This window comes from Hirundo rustica, chromosome 4, assembly GCF_015227805.2.
Source record: "Hirundo rustica isolate bHirRus1 chromosome 4, bHirRus1.pri.v3, whole genome shotgun sequence".
NCBI lineage: Eukaryota > Metazoa > Chordata > Aves > Passeriformes > Hirundinidae > Hirundo > Hirundo rustica.
Genome location: NC_053453.1, coordinates 6380927 through 6395066, shown reverse-complemented (window position 1 = coordinate 6395066; position 14140 = coordinate 6380927). Strand labels below are relative to the sequence as shown.

Sequence of the window (14140 nt, the reverse complement as noted above, 5' to 3'; positions counted from 1 at the left end):
GTTATGCAAAAGGACAGGCCATTGGGCTAGAGATTAAGAACAACCTGTGATGCTAAGAAGGCAAATCATTACTTTTTTCAGCTGTTTTGTAAGGCATTAAATAAAGGTGTATAATTGCAGCTGAAAACATCACCTTCTCTTCTCCTTGGTTTTTTTTTGTTTTTTGTTTGTTTGTTGGTTGGTTTGGTTTGGTTTGGTTTTTTGTTTGTTCAGTTGGTTGGTTGGGGGTTTTTTGTTGTTTGGTTGTTTGGTTGTTTGTTTGTTTTCCCCCCTATATGAACATGTCCGTGACACCCTGCTCAGTGACATGTGACATGGTGGCTTTTGTGTCCAGTCACTGGTAGGAAGTCCTTCAACATAACCATCTGGGAGGGCTTCTCTCCAGTTTTGATAATAGAGGGAAAAGTTAACTGGGCTGCCATAAAACAAATAAAGAGAGGAGAAAAAGGAAACCCCAGTGCCTTTTGTTAAGAAGGAACAGATGTAGAGCTGTAGCAGCCTGCCAGCTAGGTCAAGTCATATCAAATATTGTGGTTGTTTTCTTGTAGCTTGATCCTCCTTTTGAACTCTCTTTCAGCAATGAAGTTGTAAGGAATGAATTAAAGAAGCTGCCAGCCCTTCCAACACCAGCACTGAAGGAGCATCCTTCCCTCGCTTACTGGTAATGTATCACTCTCCACAGTGTCTTGTGCAGGACCTGGCTCTGGCAGTGTGGTCTGAGAATGGAACTGGGATGCAGAGATTCCTGCTTTCTGGCTCTGGGTCGGTCACTGACTCACTGCATGACTTAACACAAGTAGAGCTACCATCCTGGGCCTCAGTTTCCCCATCTGCCAAATGCCTGGCCAAAAATCCACTGTGAGTGTGCAAATGTCCCGATGAAATCAAGAGGTATAATGTGCCATTTACTTTCACAGCGCTTTGCATTTGTGAGAGTTTTCCTATTTGGATATGTCAATGTCTGCACTGCCCTGTGTTGAGTGATTCAGTTTCATTGCAAGTCCTCTCTTTATGACACAGTTGAACTCATCTCCATTTGTATAACTCAGTGTTTGGAGGTGGATGCTTGTTTGCTCTGTCTCTATTGCACTAAAAATAAGCCCAGAGTAGGAGCAGGGTCACATTTAAATTTTACATGCCACACACATAGATTCTTTGTGCCACCCTGCATATCTCTTTTATCTGTGCAAATAGGAAAGAATTTGGGGAAAGACTATTCATTAAAGGGGAGATACTTTCACTCCACTTTCTGCTTGTTGCTCTTTCATGTTTGCCTTTAAAGCATTAGGCTGTAAGCCTGGGGGTTGGATTGAACTTCTTTATCTGCTACTCTTTTAATTTCTGCATTTTGGTAATCTGAGGATGGCAGGGGGAAGCAAATCCGTTTGTAGGCTATGATCTCAGTTCTTCTCTTTGCCAAAAAGGTCATCCTCTTCTTCTAGCATGGCTACAACAGTAGAATTAACTGTACCTAATGTCAAGTTGTAGGCAAGCTCATCGTGAGGTCTCCTAATCACTTTCTGAGAATATAAGAAGAGATTTGGAGTCCCCAGCTGAAATTAGGATCACTGACACAATAACTGTGGATCATCACAATCTCCTGATGTTTCTTTCTAAGATCCAAATCAAATCTTCATGAAAAATGATAAATGTAGGCTGCAATTTCATTGAAGAAGAATGGTCATCCTCTGAGGAGCATCTCTTTTTCCAAAAACTACTCCACACACTCAAAAGCAATACATTCCCAGGTGTCCTGGCTGATTGACAGACTGGAAGTTCAATCTGAAAGCCATCTCAAGAGGAGTGGTGGGAACAAGTAGGCATTGATGACAGGGAAGGCAAATCTGACCCTTCAGCAATAACATGGCCTAAGGTCTTAATAAAGTGCCATATGGCAAGAAGAGCTATGTAAAATCCTCGTACTCAAAATACGAGTTTTGCCAATGAGTTTGTATTTATAGACAAGGTACAGCACTTGCAGCTGCACTTAATTTTGTGGGGGGGTCTCATGTGACTGAGAACAGGTCACAGGTTGGGAAGGTAGCATTGCCAATGGAGTAATAAAATCAGAGGCTACAGTCCTGTGACTCCCTTGTGATTTCATGTCAGTAACCAGGTCTCAGAGACCTCTTTAACATTAACAGTTCATTATTTTTTAATGACGGCTTTTTTCTAAACACCCTCTGAAACACTTAATGCTCTCAGGAAGCGTCTGTTGGTGAATCAGACAAAAAGCCTCAAAATACAGTTCTAACTTCAGTGATCTAAGGGAGCAGATTTTTAGAACTGTGTTCTCTGACGCTTCTTCACATCACATGTAGATTATGTACTGGATGCAGATTTTATCCAAACCTCTGTGAGCAATCAGTTTTATTCTGCAGTTCTTCAGCATTAGCGCAAGCAGACTCAAGTGAATATCCAACCCTGAAAAGAAACGTTTTAAACATAAAGGTGGGATTGGTAATGGATCTAGTTAGTTTAAAACAGACAAACAAAAGAACTTTGTACTATATTTTTATCAGTTGAAATGGATTAAGAGATAATAAAATGGATAATCAAGTAAATACTGTGATAGCTTCAGCAAGATGCTGTAAAAGATCTTCATAAAATAAGCATACATACAGCATACAGCATTTCTATCACACACCATTAAAAAGCATCAGCTGTTGCATCTACCAAATGTAGTGAGACATGTGGGATGAGTCCTGGATTCTTAGATCAGCACAGTTTGTGCCTCTGATTCCACCTTCATGGAGTCTCCTGGTTCCGTACCCTTGGTGTAGGCCTTTCCCTTCACTGGAATCTCTTGCAGCTTTCTCCAGTTTCAGAATAATCAGTTGCACATCTTGTTCTCAAGCCTCTTTTGGTGTCTCTGATTACTGGTGAAGAAAGAAGGGGCTTTTTGGTGCATTTGTTTGTGTTTCTTTTTCTTTTAAATGAAAGCTGAGCTTCTGGTCCTCCCACACAGTCCAGGAGTTGAGGCCCTGAGCTTTGATTTCTCTTGGCCATGCATGGAAGCAGACACGAAACCAATCACAGAGACTGGAGAGAACCTTTAGAAATGTGTTAACGCACAGTGCTCCTTTCCAGACGCTTGTCATTGCATTTTATCTCATTTCAGATCCTCCCTAACAAGCCAGCCCAGTACTCAGTTGCCATAATAAGGCCAATATGAGGTGCAACAACACAAAACTGAATGCTAGATTGGGGTTTTCAACAGACTGGGGGAAGATAAACTTCTCCCAGGTTCCCACAGACTTTGAATGCAAGCTTGTTTTTAGCAGGCTAAAGCATCAGTGTTGCCAGAAAACCCACCTCTGAAAATGTCTGCTGAAAATCACTATTTAGTGATTTTTTTCTGGTTCAACACAGACCTGAGGCCCTGGTCCAGCTCTTGGTCTCTTGGCCTAAGAGGTGCTGGTGGCTTCAGAGGGACAGCATATGACTGCAAATGAAGACATTATTTGTTCAATAATATAATCAAAATGGAAAAGTCAGAATAGAAAGAGACTAACACTAAGGAACAGCAATGAGCGGACAGCTATTTAAAACATCTCAGTGTGCTGGGAGGAGAGGCAGGGAACAACTAACTTTAAAAATCTGGATCTGATGATGAGAAACTGATGACCTGCATTTGCTTGCAAGTTGTCTGCTGTCCAGGTCTATAAGCTGCTGGGACAGGAGGGATTTCTTGTTACTTCTAAAGATCTTTATCGGAGTTGTCTGCTGTAGGATATCATCCATGTATTAATTTCTGCGGCTTTGGGGGGAATGTTTTATGAGCTGGCAAACAGACAGCAGTGCTTCAGCAGCCTCCGTGTCTCTGTCTCCACATTAGTTAAGCATCCTCTGTCAGCCCTGCGCTGTGAATGAGTTTTTGTGGCACCAACACAACAAGGCAGAGCAGGGGGAGAGGGGACGTCAGCTGGTGGTCCCAGCAGTGTCCCAGCACTCTACCAGCTGTCAGTAGCAGCATGGCACCTGCCTTGAGACGAACAGCTGAAATTATAGGGGAGCATGTTTATAGGCTCTGCTAATGCTCCTTCTGACCCGTGAATGATTTTGCTTGTTTTCCCTGGCATGTGCTGGGCTTAACCCTCCAACCCAGAGCTGGAGGCAGAAAGCAACCTCTGTGCTGGGTGATCCTTCTTGCACAGCGCAGTCAGAAGGAAAAGGAAGTTCAGAGAATTGCTAGAGGAGGGACTGACTGACAGACTTCTGACCATGAATGTTTTTCCAGTGTGGACATTGCTATCTGAGCTTGGTGCCCTCAGCTCACTTTGCTGTTAGCAGAGAGAAGCAGCAGTAACCTCCTCCCAAGGGATCTGGCCAAAACAGATTGGATGAATTGTGCTCTGGAGTACATTTCTTTCCTCAGTGACAAGGTCAGCACTACAGGAAAGTGAAAGGCCACAGATCCCCCTCTTGAATATGGCTTGATTGATAATTCAGGCTTTATATTTTTTGTCCAGAGGAAAGAAGAAGCAAAGATGATATTTACCTGGCAGTTAACACCTGCAGACCACAAAACATTTTACTAAGAAAAATCATCAGTACCCTAACAGAGCAATGGAGGTATAACATATAGACTATCCCATATTTCTAGCATGAGTTAGAACACAAGTCCTGCTGTTCAGGAAGGGTCCCTGACATCCAATCTGTCCTTTTGAAGGAAATGGGCCGTCGATTGGCTTCCCTACCCAAGGAGCATGGTCTAGGAACATATCAATTATTTTGTAAAAATCATTTGTAAGAAAGCAGAGCACATCCGGAATCACATTAACTAATCAGCATGTCCAGGTACATCTATCCTTTCCTTGAATGGCAGCAATATGAGAGCTTGATCTGGGCAATAAACTGCACAGAGTGGAAAATAAAGCTAGGAGTGTTTTCTACTGGAGAAACTCCATTATTTTCTGAGAAGTCAGTCCTGATTTGTTCCTGTCTGAGACAGAGGAATTGCATCCACATGTAATCATGGTTTTAAAAGGTAATTTCAAAGGGCTGTAAGCCCTCTCTGTCTATCTTTTTTATTAAGAATGATGTTTTTTGGAGATCTTCCAATACTGAACGCTCATATAATTCAGTTATTGCTCCAAAAGTAATCCTGTTTATGATAATCATGGCAAGAGACCCAGGTTCTGCCTTCGTGTGCACACCCATAACATCTGTAGTACTTGCTTGGATCATAGCTCATCATAGCTGTAGAATTTAGAGCTTACAGATCATTTTCTAAGCATTAAAATGATTCTGAGGGATTTGACGGGAGAGCTGGACCTTCCTTTACCCATGTAATGTGTCACTAGCTCAGTCAGCACCCTGTTCCTGCTGTGGTCTGCTGATGGGACAGCCCCAAAAAGGGCTCTTTTATTTTTGTAGGATGAATGGGGGAAGCCGCTTGGTGTGTGAGTAAGGAAAGCAGTTACTCTCAAATAAACAACAGACCAGACTGTCTCTGAATTGCTCTTTGTTGCCTTCACTGATGTTTCTGGTTCTCCTTTCTCTCTTCATTATTAGAGCTGCACAATCCTCAGCTTCCCTGTGCTTGTTCTTTCTAAAAGATGTTTTGGCTCCGGAGATTCTGGCTCTCTTTCTGAAAGAGGTTCTGTCCTCTCTGGCACAGGGCTGCAAATAGGGAAGGCAGCAATGAGAAGATGCAGTCATGTTAAGCCAGGCTGGTGAAAAGCTCTGCAGTCATCCACAAAAGCCCCCGTGGGCATCTCTGAGCAGTCGTGGTGAGGTCATCTACCACATCATCCCACACTGCTGTGCTCCTGCACACTGCCTAGCAATACAACTGGCTTCAGTTCTGCCTGGGGAAGGAGAACCACATGGTGGACAGCTGAAAGGCCCCATTAGGGGGATCCAGGAAATGCAGGGAGGGAGGAATGCCAGTTCACATTGCCCTAACCACATGCAGCATGATGGTGTGGGATAGACACCTGACATGGATGGGAGCTCATGCAGGGCCAGGTGGGGAGGGCACTAAGGTGGCGTGAAGGTAGTTTAGGTTTCCCTCCTCTTCATCTAGTAAGTTCTGTGCAGTCTCCAGGGGACTCAACAGATTCCCTGTCTTTGGGAATCAAAAATAAAATACAAAATAATGAGCAAGAAATTGCTTTTAAACCAGAGGACTTCAGTGTTCTGTCATGCTGGTGTAGCAGAGCAGGTCCTGTGTGCATTACACTAGATCCTTGGCTTATGCTTGGCTATGCTGTGACCTTGCTAGCACAGCTGACTGTATGCATCAAATAGCTCTGCTGCCCACTCACTGGAGAAGAATGAACAAAATTCTTTAAAAGTGAACTTACATGTGTCTCTCAGTCTGTCATTTGGATCATGCTGATCTCTCTTGGATGCTCCATCTCTACTGCTTATTTACACACACTCAGAATTGTTGTCTGACACAGAGGCCCACTGGTGTGGAACAGCCTCCATGGATGACCTTGGAACACATGATGACACGGTTCATGTCTTCCTAAAACATAAAATTATCTTAGTCTCCAAAGAACAGTAATGGAAATGGGTCCCAGCTCATGCCAGCTCCCAGTGCATAGCCAGGAGTTGTCAGGAGGAATGCAAGTTAGTATAACCCAAAAGTAAGCAAAGGCACATGAGTACTTTAAGAGTAAGTAAATTCAAGTTTGAGTACCCTGGAAATATGCCCTGTCACTGCTGTTATTGTTGTCTCTGTGTACACCAGGAATTCAGCTCCCTGCTCCAGAGTACTTCCAATACTGCACCTGCAGTTATGCTGCTGCAGTGAGGAGGAATCTGTCAGTCTTAGGGCTATGACTGGCCACCAATTTCGGACAGCTCTGCCCACCTTTCAGAGGATGTGATGGGCTTGGAAAGAAGTTGCAGCAGTTAGGACAAAGCAGATCTTGAGCAGCTCCAACACAAATCTGTTTGCCCTCGGTGTAGTATTGTGGACATCATTTGTAGATAAGGAAAGGAATGCAGAGAAGGGAAGTCTGTACAAGTAGGTATCATGTTTGTGAGGAAAAAGGTTTCTTCCAGAGACCAAACTCTTAGAAAACCACTTTGATTTTCAGTCTGTGACTCCCCCTTTGTTTACCCTGGTCTGCACCAAATCCCCTCATCTAATGGTTTTTGCTTGGCATCTTTTGATTCCATCAGTCAGTAGCTGTGTTAACAGAAGTATCTCTTCAGCTTATGACAAGATTTTTAGTCATGACAATGCTTTTCTCTAAAACATCCATTTTTTTTCTTTTCCAGTGAGGATCGAGTTATCGAACATTACAAGAAACTAAATGGTCAGACAAGAGGTCAAGCAATTGTGAAGTAAGTGAAATAAGAATGATTTGTTTGTGACCTTTGTTTTATTAGGAAGTTTGTATACAGGACTGTAAATACAATATGTAACTATGCTTCCCATCTCATGCAATACTTCATTTTTAAGTATTTCTGGGCATAATTATTTATTTATCAAAGTTTTTTTTCAGATCATCCTCTCAGCTTCTCAGACGTGTTATTCTCTTCTGTGTTGTTTTGCAGTTACATGAGCATTGTAGAATCCCTCCCAACATATGGAGTGCATTATTACGCAGTAAAGGTACGTGCTACAAGAAGGGTCCTTCACTGAATTAAACGCTTGTTGGAGAGGGAGGGAGAGAGGTACAAACAGCCATCCTGCTCTCAGAATACAATGCCCTGCTGCTAAAGTCTCATTTCACTTCCTGAGGTAGGATAAACTTATTTCAGCTGTGTGTGCATGTTTAGTAAATACAGTTGCAAAGAGGAAAACCCTGTTCTTGGAGATAAAACTCTTGCAGTCCTATTGTGCTGGGATGTTCAGCTCAGTCAGCAGCATGGCAATGCCAGTGAACCACCACCAAAGGGACAAACCAGACACATCTCTGGCAGACAATCCTTTTTGTAGCTACAGGAGGTCAGATCTTTCCCAGGTGGCAGATCCATGAACACGCATCTAGGGCCAACCATGACTTGCATACTGCAGCTCCCCTGACATATGTATATGGATACAGACACTGTACATCTTTTTAACGCCAGAACAGTCTTGTACTCTAGAGATGGGTAACACATTCTCATCCCTCAAACAGCTTTCCACTTTTATGTGGACTTCATGCAGCTATTTATGAAGTCCCTCATTTCTCTCTTCAATGATTTATCACCAAAATTTCCAACTTCATATTATTATTATTGCTATTACTTCCCTGCCTGACCAGCTGTGTAGGTTTGTTACTTTTTTTAAGTCAAGAAATCAATAAACATAGAAAGAAAGCTAGAGCCACATTCCCCAGAGCATATTCCCTCATTTATCACCCCTGAAGTTTTGATGTGTTTCATCATTATCTCTGTGCATAGATCATATGGTTTTTCATACATTTGTGATGTCTTGCACACATGAGGTAGTATAAAAACACAAATATCTGACTGTACCTGTCTCAGGAAATGTGTTTCTAGTTTATTCCTGCTAATAGGATGTAATAATAAAGTTATTATTTTGCAAAAAGCATTAGCCTCATCTTTTCTCAGAGGACAGGATCTCTCCAGCACCCTTTGCATCCAGGTCTCTTGGACTACTTTAGATCAAGAAAAATCTAGTGGATTGGGCTGGATGTTCAATCCTGCAAAGAGTTGAGAGTGATTCCAGTGAGCTCCCCATGGTCAATAAGCAGCAGTGAGCAGCAATGAGGCAGCAAATATTGCACATAATAGGGTTGGCTTCTGCCTGATGTGGGGGTTTTGGTTTTGCTGTGTTCTATCCTGCCATTCTCTATCACATTAACAGAACAGATGTAATTTCATTGAGGACTTCAGCTCAGTAAATTGCAGAGACTGGGATCAGATATCAGCCATTACTCCATAAGGACATTTTATTGCACACTCAGACACAAAGCAGTTGGGTCCGAGCCTGTCAGACCTTATCACTTGGTAGCTCTCAGATCCCATTACTGCTGCATTTTCAAGGCTAATGCTAAAATCCCTCCACATAATTCAAGTCAGCTGGGTGATTCACTTTCCTTCCCCTCCAATCTCTGAGTGTTCAGACTGAATAATTTACAGGGAAGAGAAAGAGGATGCACCACTGCACAAGGGAGCCATGTCAAACCTCCTCACCTCCCCACCAGCATTTTGAGTAACTTGATCACAGGTGATGTATTTTAAATTGTTTTATGTCACGGCCAAAAGTGAAACAGATCTCTTCTAAACGCTATGGAGCTTTGTGACTTGCAGGAACTCAACGGGGGGAAATTTAACAACACCCATTCAATGCTATTACTTAGAAACAAATCTTCATCTTGAACAACAACGCAGGAAATCTCCAGTATTTCCCCATCGTATTCAATATGACTCCCTCTGTTTTCTCTTGCAGGACAAGCAGGGAATTCCATGGTGGTTAGGACTTAGCTACAAGGGAATTTTTCAATATGACTACCATGATAAAGTGAAACCAAGAAAGGTAAGTGTTTACTTTTCTATTAAGGTCTGGGCTTGCCATACATGTCATAGCTTGAGTCAAGGGTGTGATGTGCACCAAATGCTGGCATGGATTCATGTGATTTTTGAAGGACGTTTTTCTCCCAGACATGTTTCAATGTCTGCAAAGAATTAATGGACAAAAGTAGTTCATAATTTATTAAAAGTTGTGGTGTTTGGAGGAAATAGATGTCACCTAATCTTGCAATTTACAGGGTTTTTCTGTGTGATTCATAAGACATAGATGGGAACTCAAGGACTGATCCTCTCAGGTGCTGGAGGCTTTCTATTCACTGGCAATGGTGGACTGGGGGTGTTCAGCCGACGCTTGATATTGTATTGTCAAGCCATAAATGATCTGAGAGAGAAAGGGATGAAGGGACAGGAAAACTGCTTCCATTTATTACAAAAAGAAAATTACATGATTTTTTCAGGACCAGCATTAAATTTGATAAGCAACGATTTTCCTAACTGAGGAGTTAATGTCAAGGTAGCAGGGAAAGATGATTTCAACACATGCCTAAAAAAAAGGCATGGGAAGTTTTCCTTATTGAGCTAAGCCTATGAGGGGGACCCATGTGCTCTGATTTTCCCACCTAGGATGCCATCTGATATAAAAAACCTCATCCCTGAGCACATGCCCTGCAGCTGGGAATGTACAGCCTGTTAGCAACAGTGTTAGTTGCACTGCAAACCTGTGCAGACATTGGAAGGCAAGGCTTCAGGCTGGCTTGCAGGCTGCAGAACTGGATGATTTGGAGCAACTAGGCACCTCTTCTGTGGATGCAAAAGCTTCCACAGTGAATTAATGTACTGTATTTCTCTTTGCATTGTCTCTGTACCAATTCTTTCACCTCCTCTGATCACATTCAAGCCAGACACTGCCTGGTGCTCACAGAGAGCATCTTCTATTAAAAATGAACTAGAATCAAGGTTTTTGTAGAAAACTGTACCACTAAGGAGGCAAGAGACAGTGGGTGCATCAATTAGTCTTTCATTCACTGAAGGCTATTAATGGGACTTTTATTCGTTAAAAGAAAGGATGGTAAGGAGGTCTTCACTAAAAGCTAAAAGACACATCTATTTGGGATCAATCATCTGCAGGGCAAGCCATCCTCACACATGGTACTTTAAAACATGCCTAGGCTAGGTGTTTGCACCCACATATCTCCAGTAGTGCCAACCCCCCAGGGAAGACATGTACTTAAAAGATGCCTTCAGAAGTCAGTCTTAGGAATACAAACATTTCTTTGGAAGAAATTAGTGCCCTGCCATGACAGGACTCAGCCTTTTACATGTTATGACATTTATTGTCAGCCCTCTTGGATAAGAGGGTTGGTGGAGAGCATCAGAAGGAGAGGAGAGATCAGGTGCTCTTGCCTGCATGAGAGAAGACACATTTCCACCAGAAGGGTCAAGACTCCTTTCTCAGCTTCTCTACTTTCTCTTCTCAGCTGTTCAGGTTGATCTACTCTGTAGCACTGGGTTTTGGTTTTGGAGCTTGATAAAATGTTTGCCAGCCTCTCTGTGTCCCCACTAGCCTACCTCTAGCACTCACACTGCACCTCAGATCAGGGTTTTTTAGCACCTCAGATCTCTTTTCTGCAAGTGTGACCCTAAAAAAATAGGGTGCCAGTTTTCTCTTTATTGGGAATTTTTTGGTCTCAGCAAATCATGTATGAAACCCAGCAGACCCAAAACAATGGTGCTGCCTTATGTATAAACCACTAAGAACTGTGGCAGCAGTGGTCATTTATCTGTGAGGGAAGGGAAAGCAGGAATTTCCGGGCTTGGATCTGTCCATTGCCACAATCCAGGGACCACAGCAGTGAAAATACAGCCTAGATGAGCATTTCTCTGCTACATGATGCTTGCAAACCCCATCTGTTGGCAGGGCTATTCAAAAATGAACAGCCTAAATCAGGGATGGGTCTTGGACAGAGTGGCTGAGGCTTCATTATTTCTCCATGGAGTGATTTTACCTTCTGTGGCACAAGTAAAAGGACTTCTTAACCTACACAGGTGGTAAAACCCCTCTGGCAAGAGCAGATCAACTGCCTCAGCAAGGCAGAGTGTTTAATCCTGTGCTAATTAGATTGTAAAATTGCACTCAATAACGCTGGTATCTGGGAGCAGCCTGCCACAGTATCTGATTCATTTCACTGCACCAGCATGTGCTGGTTCAAGTCTTTGCTGTGCAAACAGGAGGGGTAAACCTTACTGAACTTTCTGCAAGGTAAAATTAGTGGGGGTGGGGGAAAGAGATTATGGCTTTTCTGATCCTTAATATTTTGTTCCTGCACACTGCTGATGCCAGAAACCAATTGAAAACTTACAACGGAAAAATAAGTCTCCGTGGAAAAAACACAAGCAGAAAATTTTAGTAAGAAACCAGCTGAAATCAAGACACATATTAAATGTACATAAAAACCTCGCTTGTCTTACAAGGGAGATTGTAATGTTTTCCTATATGTCATCCTAGATAGATTTCCATGTTTCTTGTGCTTGCAAGGAAAACTGTAACACACACAAGCAGCTGAACCTATCTCAGGCGATCCCGTTAACAGTCACTCAAAACCATGATTTCGTTGAATTGCTGGAGTAAATCAGCCATGTGTCTCTAGAAAAATAACCAGGTTAGTCACAAGTTAGATGAGCCTGGAGAGGGGAATTGAGGCCAATGCAGGGCCAGAACCTCATTCTGCTTGCACTATTCTCACTCAGGCATCAAGTTCTCCAGCATTACTGGGGATGCAGCTGAGATGGGTATCTGGCACCTAGTCCTGGGTGGTTCAGATGGGAATGCAGGGCTGTTAAACTGGAATGTAGTTGTTCCTAGACTACAGAGACTAAAGTGTCTCTGTGTTTCTATTTTTATGTTCCTTCCTGCCTATTCTTGAATTTTGTGGAAACCCTGAATCTACGCGCTGCCATCACTTTGAGGGTCATCCTTTTTCTTCTGTCTGTTGAGGGCTAGCTCACAGACTCAGCAAGCCCTGTCAAAGGTTTCCTCTTGAATGTTGCCTGTTCTAGTGCATATTTGGTCCCTATGAGTTACAATCTGCTAGCTGTTCATTCTTGGGTACAAAATAATTGCCAAAGTTTTGGTAGACTACACAAAATCCAGTGTTCCAGCTGAACAAGAAGAAGGGAGTATCAAGTGTGGAAAGATGGCTGCTGTCCTGCCAACCATATATTGAGGGATTCTGGAAGTTGGGCTTGCAGAACTAGTGTCATTTGTGTAGAAGCAGCTCACAGCTTCCAGGGTGGACAGAATCTATTTCCCTGTGTTAAACTTAGCTTCTACAAATGCTTTCTTGTGAAAAGACCAAACCCATCGTTTTCAGAGAAGGGTCATTAGAGGGTTTTTTGCTTAAATTTCAGAGCAGCTGGAGGGAAAGCCAAGGCACTGAAGCAGCCCTGTGTGAGGATTTGTCTGTGAGTGGTGTGTGCCCATTTTAACCAGCACACAGGGATGTGGCTCCACTCCATCCCGAGACCTGTACACAAAGAGCCACAGCATAGCCTGGAGCTGTGAGATCTGCACACCCAAGTACTAGCACTAGGCATATCTCTGTTGTTCTAGGGAGATATTCCCACTGATTTAAGAGCCCAAAGGCATTTCTTTAGTGCACACAGCTTAACAGTTAGTAAACAATTAACTCCAAGCTGAAGAGTGAATGATTAACAAAGTTAGCCAAAGGACTTCCATATGGCAGATAAAAAGACAGAGAAAATATTTAACTTATCACCAAAAATAAAATTACCTTAAAGGAGAGTCTAGTAATGTTTAGTTGCTTTGTAAGAGATACGTCTATATAGTGTTATCTCATTTTCTTCTATAGAAAGTTAGTGGCAGTGAAACCTAAAGTGAGCCTTTTTTCTCAGACTCATAAACATTATCACTGCTTACATTATCTGGTTACCGAAGAGAACCCAAAGGGAATAAAGGCTTTTAGAAATAAGATAAAATGTGAGGCATCACAAAATTCAGCCATGAACGTAACGTGACAAAAAATTTCCTTGTGACATCCACCAGTTACTACCCATTCTCTGAGACTAAATGAAGCATGCTGTGAGAATGCTCTGTCCCTTGCCATAAAAATCTCTGCAACAGTCTTTGGGTTCTTATGACAAAGAATTTAATTTTTAGTTTGTAGTGTCGTCATGAATCCAAAACAAAAGTATCAGGTTGATTTCCCATTTAAACCTGCAAAAACAAGAGGTGAGTTGGACCCATCCTACCAAGCAATACAGAACACAAGTAAATTCTGTACTTTTAAGTGTCTGATCAGAGAAAAATCACCTGCTTGACAAAAGCATGAGCAAAGTAATCAGCACATTAATTGTGTCCAGAAAGTGAAAGGTTGCTGTCTGGTGCCACTTGGCCTTTTCCAGACAACAAGAGATAGAGAGAACTTTCCCTGTTCCAGAGGCAAAGTGAGATATTTACACAGGAGGAGCAATAGCCTAATTAAGAGCTGCTTTATTGCAGAACAAATAGATCCTCTCTGCTTTAGGGCATAATGAAGCATTGTCAAGTCAGTAATTGCATTGATGGAGTGGTTAAACTTGTGCTTCCTGTGGCGAAGGAATGACAGACCAGTAACTTAAAAAAACATAAAGTAAGGATTGATGTGAAATGTACAGAAACTAGTGAATGATGGGGAGGAGG

General features: G+C 42.5%; 1 protein-coding gene across 6 annotated transcripts in view; it reads left to right on the top strand.

The window, feature by feature from the left end:
- FRMD4A (FERM domain containing 4A) overlaps positions 1 to 14140 on the top strand; it is a 360571-nt gene that overhangs the window by 297371 nt on the left and 49060 nt on the right. For all 6 annotated transcript variants that reach the window (XM_040061690.2, XM_040061691.2, XM_040061689.2 and 3 more), the window contains 4 exons: positions 578 to 661; positions 7240 to 7305; positions 7519 to 7576; positions 9362 to 9448. In XM_040061690.2, the coding sequence (XP_039917624.1) occupies positions 578 to 661; positions 7240 to 7305; positions 7519 to 7576; positions 9362 to 9448 (295 nt within the window). The remainder of the gene's footprint in view (positions 1 to 577; positions 662 to 7239; positions 7306 to 7518; positions 7577 to 9361; positions 9449 to 14140) is intronic.